This window comes from Parus major, chromosome 1, assembly GCF_001522545.3.
Source record: "Parus major isolate Abel chromosome 1, Parus_major1.1, whole genome shotgun sequence".
NCBI classification, from domain to species: domain Eukaryota; kingdom Metazoa; phylum Chordata; class Aves; order Passeriformes; family Paridae; genus Parus; species Parus major.
In genome coordinates, this window is record NC_031768.1 from 37,151,562 (window position 1) to 37,172,837 (window position 21,276).

At 36.6% G+C, this 21,276-nt stretch overlaps 1 protein-coding gene across 2 annotated transcripts in view; it reads right to left on the bottom strand.

The window, feature by feature from the left end:
- TPP2 (tripeptidyl peptidase 2) overlaps nucleotides 1-21,276 on the bottom strand; it is a 53,557-nt gene that overhangs the window by 17,057 nt on the left and 15,224 nt on the right. Inside the window, exons 10-24 of one of the 2 annotated variants that reach the window (XM_015634147.3) lie at nucleotides 21,003-21,102; nucleotides 18,868-19,016; nucleotides 18,630-18,745; nucleotides 16,871-17,039; nucleotides 14,841-14,998; nucleotides 14,249-14,325; nucleotides 13,318-13,424; nucleotides 12,360-12,514; nucleotides 11,012-11,128; nucleotides 9,331-9,431; nucleotides 7,293-7,389; nucleotides 6,872-7,009; nucleotides 4,771-5,015; nucleotides 4,496-4,574; nucleotides 2,578-2,616 (exon numbers count right to left, since the gene is read on the bottom strand). In XM_015634147.3, coding sequence (XP_015489633.1) covers nucleotides 2,578-2,616; nucleotides 4,496-4,574; nucleotides 4,771-5,015; nucleotides 6,872-7,009; nucleotides 7,293-7,389; nucleotides 9,331-9,431; nucleotides 11,012-11,128; nucleotides 12,360-12,514; nucleotides 13,318-13,424; nucleotides 14,249-14,325; nucleotides 14,841-14,998; nucleotides 16,871-17,039; nucleotides 18,630-18,745; nucleotides 18,868-19,016; nucleotides 21,003-21,102 — 1,847 coding nt within the window. The remainder of the gene's footprint in view (nucleotides 1-2,577; nucleotides 2,617-4,495; nucleotides 4,575-4,770; nucleotides 5,016-6,871; nucleotides 7,010-7,292; nucleotides 7,390-9,330; nucleotides 9,432-11,011; nucleotides 11,129-12,359; nucleotides 12,515-13,317; nucleotides 13,425-14,248; nucleotides 14,326-14,840; nucleotides 14,999-16,870; nucleotides 17,040-18,629; nucleotides 18,746-18,867; nucleotides 19,017-21,002; nucleotides 21,103-21,276) is intronic. The other variant, XM_015634157.3, reaches the window with a different exon arrangement.

The following is a 21,276-nucleotide window of genomic DNA, read 5'->3' on the forward strand; positions in this document are numbered from 1 at the left end:
CGGTATATGCTGGGGGATATCCAGTAGGAAAGCAGCTTGGCATCCTGGTGGACATCAGGCTGAATATGAGCCAGCAGTGTGCCCTTGTGGAGAGTTACTAATCTTACAAGAAGGTCTAGACACATCTTTGACAAATACGAAAAATCTACACATAATTTTTTGACTGACTGCATCACTGAAGAAATATATAAATAACTTTTCTGTGCTGGAAAACGTCTTAACTGCATGTAAACTTATGACAGGGCAAGGTGAATACAAAAATTTTTAAACTAGGAAGGCCTCTGAGTAGCATTCTCAGCAAAATGCATTAATTATTGGAGCTGTTACAGAGCAATGCTCTGAAATACACTATGTTTTATTTCACAGAATATGCCAAGTTGGAAGGGGCTGAAGGATCATCAAGTCCAGCTTCCGGCTCTCACTGTCCCCAGGTCACACCATATACCCAAGAGTATTGTCCAAATGCTTCTTGAACTCTGTCAGGCTGGTGCTATGACCACTTCCTTGGAAAGCTTGTTCCAGTGCCCAAACACCCTGTGGGTGAAGAATTTTCTGCTAATATCCAACCTAAACCTCCCCAGACACAACTTCAGGCCATTCCAGGTCCTATCACTGGTCACCAGAGAAGAAATCAGTGCCTGTGGCTCCATTTTCCTTCATAAGGAAGTTGCAGACTGCAATGAGGTCTCTCCTCAGTCTCCTCCAGGCTGAACTGACCAAGTGATCTCAGCTGCTCTTCATACGGCTTCCCCTCAAAGCCCTTCACCATCTTTGTGCCCTCCTCTGGACACTGTCTAACAGTTTAATGTCCTTCTGACATTGTGACACCCAAAACTGCACACAATATTCCACGTGAGGCCACCCCAGAGCAGAGCAGGACAATCCCACTGGAGCTGCTGTACCTGATGTCCCCTAGGACATGGGTGGCCCTCCTGGCTGCCAGGGCACTGCTGACTCATGTTCAGCTTTCTGTAGACCTGGACCCTCAGGTCCCTTTCCATGGCACTGCTTTCCAGCATCTCATTCCCCAGTCTGTACTGAACATCCAGGGTTGGCCCATCCTAGATGAAGAATTCAGCATTTTCCCTTGCTGAACTTCATATGGGTTGTGATTGCCCAGCCCCTGAGGCCTCCCTGTAGGGCCCCCCTGCCCTCAAGGGAGAAACAGTTCCTCCCAGTTTTGCAGTGTCTGTGAACTTGCTCAGTATCCTTCCAGTCCCATGTCCAAGCCATTAATGAAGATGCTGAAGAGCTCTTTGATGGAGCTCTGCAGAAATCCAGTAGTTTACGTGCTGCTAGTACACTGGGTGAGTAACAGATGGAAGAAACAAGGATAGTTTTTATTTTGGCTTGGGTGGTTTTAGTGCTCAGATCTGATTACAAATCTCTGTTCAAAAACCAAAGGAAAAAAAATAACCCACCAAAAAAATACCCTCAAAACCACAACCTCTGGAATCTGTTTAATAGGTTTTGTTATTCCAATTGTATTATTATTCTTAGAGTTTAATTCCCTTGTTAGAGATTCACTTAGTGAAGATCTTATACCCTATTTACCAGGAAGCCATGCATTCACATGGGATTTTAAATTATCTTTCTGAAAGTGATCTGCATGATTATTAGGTATGAAAATAAAATTCTGCAACATACACTAAAATGCTTCTTGGAAAGCCTAATCTCATTCCCACATGGTTATTACACCACAACCAGAGTAAGTCAGCAGGTTCAGCTTCCAGCTTACTATTCGCAAAATAACGGAATATGACCATAAACTATGTTACTCATGTTTCTCAGGTCTTACTTCTAACAAGAAGCCTGCATGAACAAAGTACCTTGAAATCAACAGAAAATAAATACAACCTAAGAACAAGAAAAAAACCCAGCAACCTTATGTAGGTAGTCTAGTGAAGCATATTTTTGCATTTTTTTAAACAAACTGTTTCACACTGACTGCTGGCAAAATATTTTATCAATCTGATGTGAAAATACAAGAAAGCACAATATTAAACACTGTTATACTGAAAGTCACCCCTTTCCAAACTATCTTATAAATGCTCCAAAATTCATTCTGTGAATACTACCACCTGCTAACATGACTGTACATACTCTAGCTTCCTACTGTATATTTTTTATAACTGTAAAGAAGACAACTCTCAATTTAGTAGACTGGGAATACACTTAAATATTTAATTATTCAATTCAAAGTGTTAGGTTCACATTTGATTCTCAATCTGCAGACAGAATAGGCAGAAACATTTGCCACAAAAAGTCTTGACCACAAACACTGAACATTACTGAGTATTTAATAACAAGAAAAATTGCAGACCACTAACACCACATGCATTTTTACAGCACTTATTGCAGAAGTATACAGATGCTCACGTGCCTCTCAGCTACGCATTACAGCAGTTGTTTTATCATTCTACCCGTAAACATACTTAAGATGCTGAAGTAAATAAAAATCAGGTCTAAGCAGGTAGATAAAGGAGACAAATTAAAAACCAAGACTGGTAGACAAATTCTTTAAGTCATATGCAAAAAGACTTCAGTATATCTTTTTCAAAAACTAGCATTCAGTACCTTTTTAAATTTTCCTTGTCGCTTTGCTGCAGACTGCCCCTGGGAGTTAGAATAACACACTGTAAGAAAACATGCACACACCACACAGGATGGAGACACCTTCTCTGTACAATTATAGTTATACTTCCAACCTACAGATTTCCAGCTTTTAGAGAGTCACATCTATGATCAAACATGCTCTTAAAGCATGCTCTTTCAGGTTTTTAAAATTAATAAAACAATGCATCACTGTATATACAATCCATTACTCTTGCAATATAAGCAAGTGTTGTTAACCACTTAGCTTCAATTTAAAAATTACAGGAATTCAGTCTCAGAATTTTAGACTTTTGACTGTTTAGTGGCATTGCTCTATTTCATAATAAATATAGACAAATTAGATACATTTTCCCCTACCTTGCATCCATCCACTGACTTAGAGACAACTTTGCTGCCTAGTACTCCTTTCTTGTATCCTGGTACATATTGAGGCACTAAAGGCAGCAGAAAGTATCAGGTACTATTTCATACCATCCTTTTTCCATAGAAATATGACCATAGCAGTAAAGCCTTAGGCTATGACATGAGAAACACCTCAGCAAGAATTTCTGTGTAAGGTATTAAGTATTCTGCATCACATGAAATCTGACAGGCTGTATCTACCTATCTCCTGCTTCCTATCTCAGAAACCATGGCAGATACCCACTTAGTCTGGTTTTAATATAAAACATGCAAGATTGCAACCAAGAGTTCAAGGAAGCGCACAATTCTAGCTAGGTAAACTGAATTACACTAGTGTAATGGATTTATCATGGATTTAATAAAAGCACACTTGCAACCTCGCACAAATCACAAACAAATATTTAGATATTTTAGAGCTCTAGTCACTGGGTTTTTCCTCACTGATACATAAATCCTCCTGATACATTCTCACCTACAGTTATATGCAATCTGCCCCAAAAGTACAACCACTTCAGACTGAATTAACTAAATGTTTATGCTCAACAAGATCTAAAAGTATATGCCAACCTACTCACAGAAACTTATTTTCTATGAAGACATACTCTAGTTTTACACATGTTGTTCAGCCACATCTAGTAATACATGGACATAGATCAACTACCTCTGAGTACTAACAGTCACCAGGATTGACTAAAATTTAGTCTCAGGTTTTCCATCTGTTTAAAAACAGCTAAGGGAATCTTCTGAACACTAGAGCACCAGATACACAGAAAAGTGACAGTTACTATAATCACTGTTGCATTATAGAGTCATGTAAGTTAAAAAATGTTCTTCATGGGATGCTGTCTTATGAGCAAAAAACGATCCTTCATCTTTTTTCCTAGCCTCACACACAGAGATCTTATGCCATTCTGTTGAAGCATACAATCATACTAGTGGTTGACAACATCAGTGTGTAACAGATAAGAAAATCTGTTTATGTATTTGAGTCAGCAAAATTCCTACTACTTGGTAATAGTAACATGTATGTGTTTAGAAAGCACATTTTTTTTTGCTGAATATTGCATGCATGCAACAAAGTGTATTACAGAACCAACATGCACTTAACACTGTATGCACGTATTTTTCATTCAAAAATTACATTAAGCTAGGGATTTACATAAGGTCAATTTTAAAGGCTCCACACCAACAAGAAAGCAGTTGCTTCTAGAAATAAAAGACTTCAGAGCAACAGAATTAAAATTCAAAATACAGAAAATGAAATTGTATTCGAAATTAGAAGATGAAAATAATAACAGAACTACTTAGAAGTTATGCTGACTTTATAATGAAACGACTGCTTCTAAAATGTATTATGTTAACAAACCTAATGCTCTTTAAAGTATTAAACTCATACAATACAGCACCTCCTGGCATGCCACTTGCTCACTAGAAAAAATTTCAGAAAAAACCCCTGTCATCCATTCCATATACTCACAGCTTTCTTTCCAAGTTCTGTTTTAGACAGAGTAAGACTTCCTGCAAGGTAACATCCGGGTCCTGCTCCTTTAGGTATTCTGTTCAAAAAAAGTAAGTTCAGTGTTAAAACCAGGTTGACTAAGATTTCATGGAAAACTACAATAAAGAAGCCAAAGAGCAACATGAGTACTAACCAAGCCTGGACAGGCAGACTTTATATTAAAGTATCATTTTAGTGAGATGCAGAGGCAGCTGCCTAGATGCAGGTGAGAAAAACAGCACTTCGTAACTTACTTGTCATCAGGCAGAGATGTAACAAAGAATGGCTGACTGTGTTTTGGTGGTAATGTCAAACTGTTGGATTTCTTCTTCCCCAAGAGAGCAAGGCTATGGTTTTCATAAATATCTAAGCTCAAGGTACTAGACAACCTATGAGAAACAATAAATGGCAGGTCTTTGATGCGATCCAGCTCACTGTTCTGCTCGTGACGAATTTGTAACCGAATAGTGTAATCTCCTTTTTCCAGTTTCACAGAATACTGAAAGAAAGAAAGAAGTTCTCATAAATGTGATGATTAAATATTTCACCATTCATAAAAAAACCTCCATACTCCAGAGACTGTCATATTCTTAATCCATAGTCTATACAGTCATATATTCATATAGTTCTAGCTATTTAAACTATACTAGATTGCTTGGTTTTGGAATCTCCTGAAAACAAGAGTGCTTTCAAGACATGATAGCAGCCAAAACACATTTTGTATTGACTGAAAATAATTAAGTTTTCAGACCACAAAACAGACTGACATAATTTGTTCCTATTTTAGTACTGTTTTAACTGTTAAAATAATAATCAGAACTGTTAAGTTTTCATTTGAAAACCTCTGCAGGTTTGCCTTGATACACTTTCAATTTACTATGTTGGGGTGCTTTGCAGTTTAGATCACAGAACATCTGCTGCTGTCTCAAACACTATACCAATATTCACACCAAGGAGCCCAGTAATCCTGTGAGATGCAGTTTAAAGAGCTGACAGACTCTTTGTCCTGAGCTTGTTACTGAGGAATATGCAGATAACATCATCTCCATTACTAAAGAAAAACTCAAAAAAAAACCAAACAAAAAACCCCAACAAAACTAAGAATCCCTCTCCACCCCAAACTACACAAGGAAAAAACCTCCAGACTCTCAAATTTTTAGTTTTGAAAACATTTCATTTTTATCAACCAACAGGGCAAGATGTGGCTGTTTTGAGCAGTAGAGTATGATAAGCCTTCTTTTTGATATTGCTGCAGTAATACAGAAGGCAGCCCCAAGTAGAAAGGAACAATAACTCAGAACTACCCTGCTCCCAGAATCTCCCTCTCCTGAGCTAGAGTCGTGCTTCCTGTTGGTATTTCTTCCCAGATGAAATAATTTTGAACTGCTTCAGAATTGTCATATGATGCACAACACCAGAGATTTACAGCATGATAGTCCACCAGGTCTAAGTAACAAAGCACTGCAGTGATGTCTGGATTTTAGAGCATCTTAAAAATGCAGAAGCTTACACAATGCAATTTCTGAAAAGAATTTATAAACTTTTAAGCATGTCTCTTGAAACTATCTTTTGTACACTTCCAGAATGATCAACCTATCAAAATTAACTCTACGTTGCTGATGTCCAACTGTGATTTTAGATTGGTAAAAATAAGTTTCAAAACAAAAAAAATATGTAAAATGTGTCTTTTATGGTTTTTTTTTCCTTTTTAATTTTTTTAGAATTTCTCTCTACTTCCCCCATTATTCAGACACACAGTCTGTTGCAGCAGAAAGAGGGTCCCATAGAGTATCTACAAGCATTGGGCAAAAAACTCCCTTTCAAAGACGGCAACAGGAAGCAAATGAAGCTGAAGCATGAAAAAGGCTGTCTGAAGATATCAACAGCACACAGGACAGCATTCATGAATGAAGAAGTCTCTACTCTATCAGCACACCAGTCAGACTACAGGAAAAATAATGGATCCTTTCCACCTTGCACAGAGAAGTTTAAGGCATTGTCCTTGTAGGAAAAAAAAACGAAGAACAATATGATTTTGAATTCATTTCTTGAAAAGCACCAGGTAAAGTCACAAGAAATCAGAAGTTAACAGCTTTTCCTCTTTCTCCTTCCTCAGGAGAGAAAAAAACCAAACAAACATGTTCTATTTCATGGACACATATCTATCTTTTTTTGATACAAATACATCACCATTGAACCTTGTATGTCTTCTTGTGAATACATAAAAACATTAAAACTATACATCAGAAAATATGAAGAGCTAACAGGAGGCCTGGGAGGTGCAAAGGAATTAACACTTTTTTTCTTTCACAGTTTGCAGCAAACAGAAGGTAAAATAAACAGATTACTCTGTACCTGGTGTGGATAGGCATCTCCTGAACCCATCTGTCTTTTGTTCTGGTCAAAAATAATCCAGAGTTGACTATCAAATTCAGACTCGTACAATAATTCACAAAGAAGTGGACAGCTTGGAGTTACTTCTCCACTCTTAGGCTATTAAAAGAAAGGTAAAGGTATTTAGTCTACTATAGAATAAAACAAGTGCAATCCTTACATGCATATTCAAAAAGATAACTGAACTGTAGCCTGTTTCAAACAACAAAAGCTTTTAAAGTGGACCAAATCAGAATTTGACTGTTGATAGTCTAGAGTGAGAATCTAGACTTCCCTTCTAAGAGAAATCTAGTTAAAATTAAGAGCTGGTTTTAAAAAACATGCTGTATTTATTAATAACTTCAAAAAAAAAAAAAAAAAGACCAACTAGCATAACCCTTACCTGATGGAAGTTATAGGTCAAAATCATCTCATACAGTTGACGATTATTTGGTAAAATATCTCTGGAGCCCAAAGGTTTTATTTTCGCACTCACTGGTCTGCAGTTAAACAACAAAAGGTTCTCTTGAGAAACACGTATCCTCTATCAAAATTTGTCTTGCTTAAGTAGAAACATGTTCTGAGGTACAAATGAATTCAGTACATGCCATAACATCTCATATATTGTAACTATCCAAGCAGCATAAATTCCTCAGTTAAAATTAATGTCAGTCCAAAAACAAGGTTTAATGACACTACAGACACTGCCAAAAAAAGAAGAGAAGCCAATGTAGTCAGCATGTCTCAATTCTCGAAATTAAAGGCCATTAAAAGTTTAAGCAAAAAAAAAAAAAATCAAGTTGCATTTCTAATATCCATGCTGAAATCAACACTTGCATTTGTAACTGAAAGACTACTGTCACTGCAATTAGAAGACAGAACAGCTCATAATTCTTTGTTACAGAAGGTTGAATCTTCAGAGAATGTAAGAAGCCTTACAGAAATGTGAGTAGTAACACAGAAGAATGTACACTACAGAGTGTATATGTTAACTGAGATACAGCTGGGAAAAGCAGCCAAAGTTCAGGGCAGCCAAACATTTTAGACCTTAAACATCAAAGAATACAAACAAAATAATAAATGATATAGGAAAAAAATCAAAGCTTCAGAAATAAAAAATAGCAGAATCAGGGTGGTCTGGCATCATTTAAGTCTACATTTCATTCATTAAAGCAGATAACTAACTACATAATCAGAATTTGTCTCTAGGTTCTGCCAGGTCTTTCATTGCCAAGGACACAGACTAGTCACCCCGTTAGATATGGGTGCTGGGTCAGCCCACAAGTCCATTTAACCCAGGTTTCCTAGTCTGGCAGACACTGGATAGACTGCTGACAGAAGCCTTAAGAACTGAGTAATACCACAAGACATGATATACCTCCCTAACATTCACCCAGCCTCCAAGCATTTGAAACAAGAGACAGAATGAAAAGCCATTCATTAATTTTCCCTCTGTGTTATGACTCATTAGCTCATTCAAGAGATCCTACTCCTGCCTTAATTTAAATACATAAATATTTCCCTATAGTTTACTTAATTGCAGTTCATTTACTGTCAGATGAGTGCCTTACAAGGAGTAGAGAGCACTTCCATTTTTCCAACCAAGAATGAGGTAAAGCTGTGTTGAGGGACTGCTTTATTTCCTCATTTAGGGCACACCAAATGGATTATTTCTGAATCTAACATTAGGAATATGTTCATTAAACCCCTGGCAACCTCAATTTCAGTTACAAGTACCCAAAAGCTCCAGACAGAGCCCCAACTCCCCACTGACAGGCCCAAATAATGGAAAACTTTGGATTACTGACTACTGTGAAATTGTCCCACATCTCAAAAGTACCACTTGAACCACATGGGATTTCTTTATCCTTCTGAAGTGACCAACTTTAATAACAGATGCACCTTTTAGAAATTTTCCAGCAGAGGTCTTTCTCCAAATCAGCATGTGTCTAACTAACAAGGTAAACACAGCTTTCCCCCAAAAAATCTGCACCAGATTCTACAAAAACACTTTTTAGTCAAGCAAGAGAGAGAGGACAGTCCTCCCAGGCCAAAATTTGGCAGAATCCCAAGCAGCTGTTTAGGAAAAAAAATGAAACCAAACCAAACAAGACAACAAACAGTAGCACATAATAACTCCAATAACTCTACAAATTTTTTCTTTAGATATTAAACTACCTCTTATCTGTAAGTGTCTGGAAGCAATGGAATATTTTTGTAAAGTTTTCATCTTTCAAATTTGCTTAAAGAAAAGTAATTTGTCTTGAAAAAGTCACCACAAAGAAGAGAATGCTGACAAATTAATTTATGCATCCAAAGCTACTTTGAATTTGACAGGAATATTTTTGTAATCCTGAATTTCACTGCTAATGTATTACTGTTTTAACTCTACTTATGAGGAGTTTTCCCAGTCTCCCAAAACAGTTGCCCAGATACTCTACCTGAGCGTTTGAACCCAGCTTTTCAGATTTATACATGGAGCAATATCTTCGTATTTCAACAGGGACTGAACATCAAACCGTACGATGCCTTCTGAAGCGTGCTAGAAGAGGAGTATAGAACAATTATGTTTCTGTGCACTTACAACATCAGATGGGGACTACCTGTTATGACCCTCAAAACACAACATAAGCTGTAATTATTTATACTTCAAGTATAATTTGTCATTTGTGTAATTTGGAAAGTGTCACAAGTGCACCTCTATTTTACAACAGCAGATAATACTGGGACTTGCAAAACTTTTACAAATAAAACTTAAGCTCCAGTTGTGGATTTTTTTTCCCTTCCTAATTTAAATACTTTGTACAGAACTGGTAAGTCATACTTCAGGCAGGACTGAATTTGTGCATTTAGGGTGATTTACTTTCAATATGTAATTCAATATATACAATATAGAATATTAAAACAAGTATTTTATGGTGCTTCCTAGGACTATTATTACAGAATAGATTAACTCTGCAAAAGAGAAACAATACTGCATACACAGACTTGGTGATGGGCAAAGTAATTTGAAAAGTTTATTTCTAGCAGTATCCCATGACAAAGACACTACTATATGAGCACTATTGAAAAATATTTTATGAAAGTTACTGATGCTCAAAAATGAAGGGCAAGACTATTTGTATTCTTCTATTTTTCATTGTCCATTATTCATTTGGTACAATCCTGCTGGACTGCGGGCAGCTTCTGTGCACACCATCACGAACAGTTCTTTTCCTGTTCTACCATTAAAGACCTGGTACCTTAACACACTGCACCCACTATTTCTTCCTCAGTTTATTTAACTCTTAGAGCCTGAATACATCCAAATTCACCCACGGGACAGCAAGAATTTGCTGTGGGCTGTAGCTGAAAAAAAGGCAAGAGCCAAGACAGATTAGCATGGCGCTGCTTCGTGTAGGTACCAGCTCTCAAAGAGCTCTCTCCTGAGGGAAGCAGGGTCAAGCCAAGCCAGGCTGCACAGGACAGCAAAGAACATAGGACCAAGACAAAGTACTGTAGTTATCTCACTAACATTTTAAGCAACTTTTTCAATCCTTTAGTATCACAGACCATTAGGAATCATGACACTGCCCTACCCACTGTACCTTCAACTGCTCTAAATGATGAATCTCAAGCCAACCATGACATCTCAACAGAACACTGAATAGAAAATATATTTTAACAAAATTTTACTCTCAATATGCTATTGAGAATGCTGTTTATTTTACTATTTACTACTATCTAGCAATGGTAGTCTAGATATTCAAGTTGAAGAATTGTGGTCCCAGCAAAGTTTATTTACATAAAACACTTGGTACTGTAAGCATATTTTCAGCCATTTAGTATGTTTTTTCTACTGGTGTTGAGTTTAGGTTGTTTTTTTGCAGGTTTTTTCCCTTCCTTTTTTCACTACTGGTTTATAATGAAAAGGCATAGAAGAACAATCACAAAAAATGATAACTGGGATTTCTCTGGGACTGAACTCCTATTTTACAATTTTTAAGAGAGAACATTGAAGTCCCATATACAAAAACACTTCTACTGTTTCTAAAGATGGACAAGAAGGAAGAAAAGCTGTTTTTTTTCTGAGATACCATAGGATTTCACAATAATTCAATATAAGCACTCTGGAAAACTTACCATGTTTAGCTGAGGAGCACCACAAAGTACACCATGGAAAGAAATTGTGTAATTAATGCTAACATCACTAAGGCTTGCCCACCACCGAGCAACACAAAATTCAATGGTTTTTCCAGCCTGAATAACAAAAGCACAAAGTTAGACTCCAGGTCCCGTCTTCCTCTTCTATTGACCCCAGCCACCCTAAACCCAAGCCAAAAAATAAAAAATAAAAATAATAAAAAAAAAAAAATTAGAATACAACTCAAAAAAGACTTCTTATGCCCAGTTTACTCCAGTTGTACAGATTTATACAGTATTGAGTAAGACATTATACTTGGTTCAAAAAACACAAGACAATTTCAACAAAACAGCGTGACTGACAAAGGCTTCAAAACAAAGAATGCCAGGGTATACCCTACACAGAAAGGTAATGCTTTTAAATGTTCTGTCTTCCATTCTTACCCCTCAATAGAGGCAGACAGGTTAGCTCTTAGATGAGTTAAATCTAGTTAAATCTAAATTTAGTGTGTCCCTTAAAAAACATGTATTAGGAAAAGAGATCTCACTCTCTGACTAAGTAAGATGACACAAAACTTGAGAGGTTTGGGTTAGTTTTGCTTTTGTCTGTTTGGTGAGTTTTCTGGGTGTTTTTTTGTTTCAGTTTTTAACTAACATGATGAAATTCATAATGTGTCAATGGGACCAACATAGCTTATGGTCCCCCACCTGATATTTCCGGAAGGTAAGGGACTGAATCACACAGAAATTATAACTACTCTTTGGAATTAGAGCTATACAACTAAACTAAGCAAAATGGGACAAACTTGAGAAGGAGGCTCTGTTATCCACACCCCTGAACTGTTAGCTCATTCCCTGACTGTTTTGGACTCTCAAGTTAGCATTATCCAAGCAAAGACTCCTGTACCTAGGATGTATGAATGTGAGCCAGTCAGTTACTTGTGGCTTCAAAATGAAGATGTCCCAGAGTACCACATTAACCACTAAAGGCAAAATATACTGAACTATTCAACAAGTCATAGCCCCTGTTTGAAAGGGAAACAAACGGCCTTGTATGAACAAGTACAAACAAATTCAAGAGATTAATGTGTATTACATCACAAAATAGCTCAGAAATATTAGCAAGCTCTTAAAGATCTTTTCAAAACTGAAAATTAAATGCGTTGACTACTGTAACAAGCACACAATGTTTTGGGTTTCAGGCTTTTCTCAGGAAAACAAAATCCCAAATAAGTTATGTTATTAAACTGTTATATGCTATAACAGTAAATAACTATACATATACGATATATTACTATATATTATATGTTATACATTACTTTATTTATTCCACCCTAAGCTAACTTACTAAGACAGGAAATGCTTCAGTAATTGAGCCTTTTTCTGGTAAGGATGAAAATTTGTAGAACTCATGACTCCTGTATGCTTTTTGTTTCACGAGCTGAACAGCATGAAGCACAAACTTGGCAGTCACATCAGCTGAACACGAACACACTGTCACTTCTAGATCAAAAAAAAAGGAAATTTAGTCTGAAGACACAACAATTTTAGAAAAGCAGAGATTCACCAGACAAACAGTACTTTCACAAGTAATTTGTAATTTAAGAAGTTATGCAGTACCCCAAGTTGCTCCACATGTATGGATGCTTATCTATCAATTTCAAAAGCCCTTCCAGGTAAAATGAAAACCAGCTAAATTCAGAGGATGGTTAAAGAGAAATAATTCTCAATTAAATGGTCAAAGTTAATCAGATAGTACATATGTATTATCTGTATAGGACAGACTGCTGAATTCCAAATTAAGAGTCTTATCACTAACTTCAGTCTAAATGAAAGATTTTTGAAAGGTCTATTGTTTAGTATTCTCACAAAGAAAGACAAGGGAAAAAAACCCTTTTTTTCCCTTCTTGCAAAATTATGAGCTTTTTACCCATTGTGAAAAATCACATATTCTTCAGTTACAACTTCTTCCAATACTACATCTATACACCCTAAAAACTAGGTAAGCCTCAGACACTGATATTTTTACCTAAACATGGGGCATATTCCTCTAGGTATACGCAACCACTTCAGATTGTTATTGGCTGGTTTCTTTAAGATTTAGAATCAAGTTCCCACTACACTAAAAACTGTGAAATAACTCAAAATAACTCATCTAAGAGATTAAAAATCAAACAAATATTTACATATTCATGGGCCAAAACCTTCAGTATTTATTCAGGCAGAACTCAAAATTATTTAAAACTAACTTTGTCAAGTCTGGCAGATGCAATCTTTAATTTAGTTAATGTGGTTATTTTCCTTACCAGCCCACGTAGCTCCCTGTGGAACATCAATGAAGTGCCTTCGGATCTGACCAGGTTTAAAATGAACATCTGTGTATGTTAGGTCATAGCTTGATGATTCATCTACTCTGTATGTCAAAAGGAAAACACAAACAATAGTCAAACAAGCTGTGAAGCCAATTTTTAAAGCATTTTAAAATGCAAAAATACTCTAAAAATGTGTACAATAAGGATATTTAATTTTTAACACCAATTATCTTAATCCTACTAATACAGAATTTGACAGCACAACATATCCAAAAGATTTAAAACATCAGCTTCACCACACTGCATAAACACCTTCCCCACCTTCCTGAAATTATATTGCTTAAACAGAAATATCACAAAATCCTCATTTTCAGTGGATCTGCTTTTCCTGACTGAGTGAATTGCCACTGAAGTGAGCAAAGGTATGGAAGTAGCAATATTTCCTTGAATGAGTTAGAGAACATTTACTTTGTAGGGCATATTGCCCAGCAAACAAGTTTAATAAAATACTCTCCTTCCTTATCAACATCACTTAAGTCTTATGTTTAAACCAAGGATGGGTGCAATACCAACTCTAAACTCATTGCACTGAAGTAATGATCAAAGCTTATCCCAATGTATACAGTGGCCAAATAATGCCCTCTGACTCTATGTGCTCTAGGTCACCAGGCAGAAATGAAAAACCAAATTCCAGTTGACCTACACATATGAGCAGTACATTGATTGATACTTTGGTCAACAAGCCAGAAGGCATCTGTATGCTGATGGACCAGGAAGCTGCTGCCACTTTGGCTAAGCCCACCAGGACACACTGCTGTCACAACCAAAACTATAAAAAACGTCACAGCTGCATAAGTCTGCTGTAAGAATCTTTTCAGGTGTTTGTAGAAAGCTCAGGAACTCTCAGAGTTCTGAATTTACTCACCTTGTTGGTATAACAACAGTGATTGGAACTCTGAACAGAGGGCCTGCATTAGGCATTGCTGTATCATATCCACACACCTAACAAAACAAAATAGAACAACTCAAAATCTTTGGTCAAAATCCAACTGTAGAAGACAACATTCAACTTAAATTAATTGCAGAGTATTTTGAGTCTTTGTAGCTGTCACTGAGTTTGACCACTGTCACCCTAGAAACAGTAACACATCAACAATCACTGAAGAAAAAAGATGTATTTCCCATTTTGACTCATTTCACTAGAGGAAAAAAAACTTTATGGTTATTTATTTGGCTTGTATTTTCTATATGCTTTTATTCTGCAAACTCAGATACTCAAAGTTCTACAGGTATGTATATACAACATCGTATATATATATATATATATATATATTTTATATATATTGCTGATCCCTGGCTTCCCTCTGTATAGTGAAATACAGTGTGGCATTACCTTCTGGTCTGTAAAGCTCAGAGATTTTATTTTCTTACAAATTATTTCTATAAAAACTTGATAGAAACACCATAAGGGCACACAAGGGCACAAAATCCTGCTCAGAACACCAGTACTTCCATACCTCTGTATAATGTACTCCTCCTCTCAGGCCACGTGGATCTACACGAATATTTATGTGCCGACACTGGTTCATGAGCTCTAAATGACTAGGACACTGGACCCACGGTGCATTTGAAGTTAAAGCTAAATGAAGCTGGAGAGATATTCTTTCAGTGTTTTCTGTCAGGAAACAAATTATAAAAACAATTCAATAACACAAATATGTGCACATAGTCCACTGTAACAGTATTTGCCATTAAAATATAAACACTGGTAAAATATAATAGGAATCAATTCCTTAGGGCCCCTGGATCTCAGATTCTGCACTCTATGACTTCTTTTAACTTGACAAAAACAGAACAGCAGCAGTAGGCAGTAAAATAAAGGTGCTACCCAGAAGGTATTTGAAATTCCTCTCCCCTAGAACAGTCAAACCTGACAAAGTCAAAGGTAGGCTGATAAGCAAGGCTTCAGTTATCCACAGTATAGTCTGGAAGCAGATATAAACTTTCTTCTATAGATAAAGTGTTGCCTAATGAAGAGAAATACCATAAAAAGCAATCACATTGATTCTGAATGCTATACTAATTACCAAACTACATTATAAAGCATACTAAGCAAGAGGTTAAGTCTATTAAAATTACTATGATAATCTAGTCAGATTTTGCCAGCAGTCAATCTGGCAAATTCCTTAAATTAGCTTCCATGCCAAAAATGCTATGCATTAAAGCACAGCTTCCAGAAAATCATCCAGGGCAGTTGAAATGTTTTAGTTATTAGCAGCTTATTCCTGCTCTAAAGATTAATGTCACTTTGAAAACTTTTTCCTGTTTCTTAGTCCTAATTAAGCTCATCTTAATTTTCAGACATTTCATCACATCTAGATTAAGCAAAGAACACTCTATTGTAACTATAGGAGAAGCAATAAAAGCTTGAAGAGAGCTTCAAACAGAGCTATCAGCCTCCCTTATTTACAGTTTCTCAAACTCAGTCTTGTTGAAGACACCAGACACAGCACAAAAATAACTAGAGAAAATAGGTACTAGGGAAAACTAGGGAAACAACATCTACAACTACTTTGTGCCAGTCATCCATTGTCAATGCCTAATTGTTTTTAGATTGCTTATTTCCTGCAGAAGTCTAGCAAACAATTATTTTGTGTCACATGTTAAATTTAAAATGCACTGATTGCAATGTAAGATATCAGGCAATTAAGTTATTCAGTCAGTAATGTGCCCTAATTCATGCCCTTTCTGCCCCTAAATAAACTCATCCCTTTGTCACATGCCAACCTTCCTACTGATCACTGGTTTTAGGAAAGGAATAAACTCAGTAACAAGTTCCCACATGGCTCACTTTTTAAATCCAACATAATTCAGCCTCTCAGTGAGTTCCAATTATTATTAAATAAAGCAAGGCAAAAAGGGTTTGTGGAAAAAAAAATCAAACCTTATTTTAATCTGCAAAAGTTCTTTTTACTCTTTTAGTAATAAAATCCACATAAATTCCTGTACTGCCCCTAGATATCTTTATTAATTATTAAATACTGAATGGAAGTCTAATTTGTTAAACAAGATTTTTCTCAGGTTGCAGAAACTTAGATGAATTCAAAATGTAGAATTTATAGTCTTTAAGTAACTGAGAAACTAATTTCTGGGTAAATGCTTTCATCTTTAGAACAAAAGTTATCTACAACAAAAAACCTGAAAATTCTGTCATTTCATGAAACATCAGGGATCTATGATTATTCTTCTCTGTTTCTCCCTTAGCCCCCTCACTTGACTTTAAATTTCTACAGAACAGAGAGATCTTTTTTTTTTCAGTGAGAAAAAGCATGAAGCAACAGTCTCCTCAAACAACATGAAAGCCCTGCAGATGTAAGTCTGAGGTTGGACTGGAAAAGTTGTTTATTTGCACATCTTCCTTTACCATGAAACTTACACTGACTCTTTCTACAGTACAGATTCCTATCACTCCTAATTATGACGGCTTTTTGTTTCAAGTTGACATTTGTATTTCTCCACATCTTCACCTACAAAAGCTCTTTCCTACCTGTATTCTCAGGAAAGACAGGTTCTATGCCAACCCCATGATCAGATGGTGCCACTATCTGGGCTGGATCCCTGAGGTAGATTCCACGGTTGCTGCCGACAGTAACTGTGAAACCGATGTTACTTGTGAATGATGAATTCTGAACGAGGTAGTCATAGGCTTTATCAACCTGTTAGAAAGAGCAAATTCTAAATTAACAAATTTCAACTTAATAGCACTTTATGCATACTCTCTTGATTATGAAGTGTTGAGCAAGCACAGCAACAAACAGTGAAGTACCTCACGTGCTACCTGAGCAACATGCAAATCGCACGATACTCAATGAGGCAATTTTTACAGTCTGCAATAGCTACAGAGAGCCCAAAAAGCCAAGAATATTTAAAAAAAAACAAACAAGGCCAAGTCTCCTCTGCTACAAATCCATCAAAAGATTCCTATTCCGAGATGACTTTGAAGAAGAGGACTTCAAGGCCCAAACCTGCTATTCTAATTTAGATGATTTTTTCATAGGTGAGGCAACAGTAGTTAAAACATTTAAAACTTTTATATAATAAGAAGTTGAGCTATTCAAAAGAGACAAGCAATGGAATACCCACACAAGTTTTATATATTGATATGAAGTAGAACGATCAGGTCATGAAATCCAGCCCTGGGTCTAAGTATATGAGCTGTCACAACAAACTCACATGACAAATTCACCTTCTTGTTTTAAAAAGATACCCTTCTACCTCACTTGCTATTTTACTTACTACAAAACTCTTAACTTGTCTTCTACATGCCATCAAGGTACTTTCATCAGTGAAGACTAGGGCGCCCTCCTTTGAGTCAAGTGGACATACAACACCTTGTCTCCCCGACTGAATTCTAATCACATTTTAACACATGATTTAATCATAGGCTACTAAAACATCAAGAATGAGTGGTGCATTTTATTTTTTATTTGATATGGCTACCACCACTGCTGTCTTCTGTACCAATCTCAGCATTACAGATGTGCTTAACAGGCATTACCTACTAGGTTCTAGCACCTTCAGAATGTGAGTTTTGGGTAAGCATTTAGTATCTGGCATCTTGAAGCACAAGAGAAAAATCTTAGTACTTTGATTAGACTAGGACAGGAGTAACTGTAGACAAAAACCAGTCCTAGCTCTGTAAGAACATAAGCTTATGCATAGGGAGACACTCAGTACGCCTGCATCATACAGAGGATCACATCACAGATTTCCAAGCTACTCTGAAGCTCACAGGAAATGAAGAGCATTCAGACTGCTTAGTGCAGGCCTGCAGCAAAGCCACCGTACAACTGCAGCTGTACTTCTTTGTGAACCAGCATGGGTATCTGCTTTCACTGCTCAGAACTTGCAGTCTCAGCTTTTGACTCAACAGAACAAGTTCAGCTCTCTTTGATGATACATCAAAACATTTTTGGACGTTAATACAGAATTTAGGCACCCAAACCCACATGTGGGTGATGAAAACACCTACTACATCCTACTTTTATGTCCATGTATCTTTTTGATCAGTCTAAGAATGTGTCCAGTTATCACATTTATTTTACAGTAACTGCATGCTGAAACTGGATGAACCTTCTCATTCCTCCTCCCCTCTTGCTACATTCCCTTCCTCTCCCCCCATGAGACTTGAGAATCAAATAGCATGGAACAAACTGAGTGAGACCACCTCTAAAGCCGCTTTTTTTTATAGGTTAGTTTTTCACCAGCAGTTATTTATATTATACTATTTTTTTGGTTGCAAGTACCTGAATAATACCATGTCCTTGTGCAAATACTTCTATGTTTTCAGCTTTCACTGCAGTATTTTCTAATGCTCTTCTGACAGAATGAACAGTGTAATGAACTTTATTAGCTTTGAGTCCTGAAATTAAAAATAAGGTGTTACTGGGTACAGCAAAAAATATGAAAGCCACAGCGTTTTTTAAAGAGGAAAAAGTATCTCTTTTAGATGATGTATTTGTGTTTAATATTGTAGCACCTTACCTGACAGTACTAACGCAATGCCTCCACATGCATTGGGAGAAGACATGGATGTGCCATTCATGAGTTGTGTTCCTCGCAGAGTCCAGTTTGGAACAGAAGCAATAGCACCTCCTGGGGCACTGATACTTACTCCAAGGGCTCCATCAGTGCTAGTGTTAAAAAGCAATGGTTAAAACATCAATTTGGTTTTTTTGCATGCTTTAAGATAAAGTTTTCAGTTCATTTTAAAGAAAAAAGGCTCACCTTAGAGAATATTCGCTACACTTTACTTCACTAAACCCATTAAACCCCTTAAACCCAAGAAAAAGCATGCCACCAAGTAACAATTTAAAATGTCATGTTAATCATCAGCTGTGCCTGTTTTATGGTGAGAGGTTTCTAAATTCACACTCCTTCAATATTCTCCACCAGGCTTCAGTTAGCCAGCAGAATACTTTCTGAGATTTGAATTACAAAATGCACACAAACCAACCTATTAAACACTTCAATAAATAAACTGTAGCTTATTCAATGGTTATTACTTCTAAAGAAAAATAGGGGAAGGAAGGCTAGAAAAGATCCAAGACCTAGACTTCTAATTTAGCAAGTTGACAGTCCATTACCAGGTCAAGTTTTGAATTACAAGCCTGAGACAAGAGGGCAAGGGGAGAACACATAAAAAGCAATGTCAAGAGGTAGGTCAGGATCAGCTAGGCCTGATCCCTAAACCCCACTTTTTCTTTCACAAGCATACTGAAGAACAGAGCAACTGTGTGCCTATGATACACTTAGCGTAGCATCTAGTTTTCAACTCAATAAGCCAGATATGCTCCATCTTTCTTGCTCTGGATAGACAAAAATTGCACTGCTTGAATAAGGACAGCCCTGTACCTAAGTTATTAAGTTCTATAGAGAGGCAGGGTATTTTAGGGTACTTATATCCCATACTAATAGCTTCATATGTCTAAAACTATCTGAAATCAGAATATTCTAAGTATTATACTGCAATGTGATATTTGGACATATTTTATGACAACTGTATATAAACCCATAAAAAGGTTCTGCATCCCAACACCTGGACAAGCAGTGCACAGCACATTGGCCTGAAAGCCTCTGCTGCTTACTGAGATCCTACTACAAATCCCTACATCAAGACTGTTCCAGTAAACTTCAGGAACTCTTCAGTGATCTGCATACTGCACCATAAACAAGGACATAAACATAAACATCCTCCTTTGGCCAGACTTGGCCTTTCAGCTGATTATTTTACAGGGCACAGTGACTAAGCACTCAAAAAGTGATCTATATCACTTTTTTATATATGTGTGTGCATGTCTATCAAAATTAATTACAAATTGATCTCCCTTTCTCAGCTGAAGGCAGAGAGCACATTTCTCTTTTCCCTACATAAAACATGACAATTCTTCATAGTAAGATTCTTGAAACAATATACTTGCCTGTAAATGTATAAACACCATAACAGCTAGAGAACTGGAATTAAGTCTAAACACAGGCATGAATTCAAGAAGAGATGTCACTATTTTTTTCTTTGTCTATCACATTACTATCAGATGCTTCTGAGACATGAAACAAAAATTGGAGTTTACTTTGCCCTTGAAATTTCTTTTACAGATATAGATATAAAATTTCTGTAATGTAAGGTAGAAACAAACTTTTCTGCCTACTCACACCTCTACTGAACTCAAACAAAACCCTTGAGTAAGTAATGCCATCCCAGTAATGAAACTGAAGCCAGAAGTAACACCACTGCAGTAACAGTATTTATTTTAATCTTCATCAGTTACAGCACATTTTTCACCACACTAACCTAATGAAATAAATGGTATAGAAAAAAATAAATTAAAAAAAACCCAAAAAACCCAAACAACCTTTTGGTAACTTATCATATTTGAATAGATCTGCACCCAAATATTTTCCCAGATAATACAGGCTATGCTGAGGCTGTTCCATGCTATTCCCTTTCCTCCAGGAGTTCTAGAGCCCAGCATACAAAGGTGTTACCAGAAAAGCAGGCTAGTTATGCTCTTTCCACAGGAAAGAAATACTTTTATTTTGGTATTACTGACCAATTTTAGATTTTGAGTTTTGTCATCTGAACCCCAAAGTAATCAATTTGTTCTTGGAATATAACCTACCTAGGCCCTCTGGATGACCAAGTGTATTGATTTGCTGGCAGCTTTTCCCTCAGAGAGTACTCAGCAACCATCATGTCAGGTGACACATAGGCACCAACACCTGTAAAAAATATTCAAGTGTTTTAGATGTAATATGAATTTTTGTTAAAAACGAAAGTAAAATGCTTCTGTAGTTTAAATTCTTTATGAGAAGAATTCTTGCTTGACATTTAAAATGGAAACACATTTTCCATCTCATTAAATCTGGATATTTTTGCAAGGCAAGTGTAACACA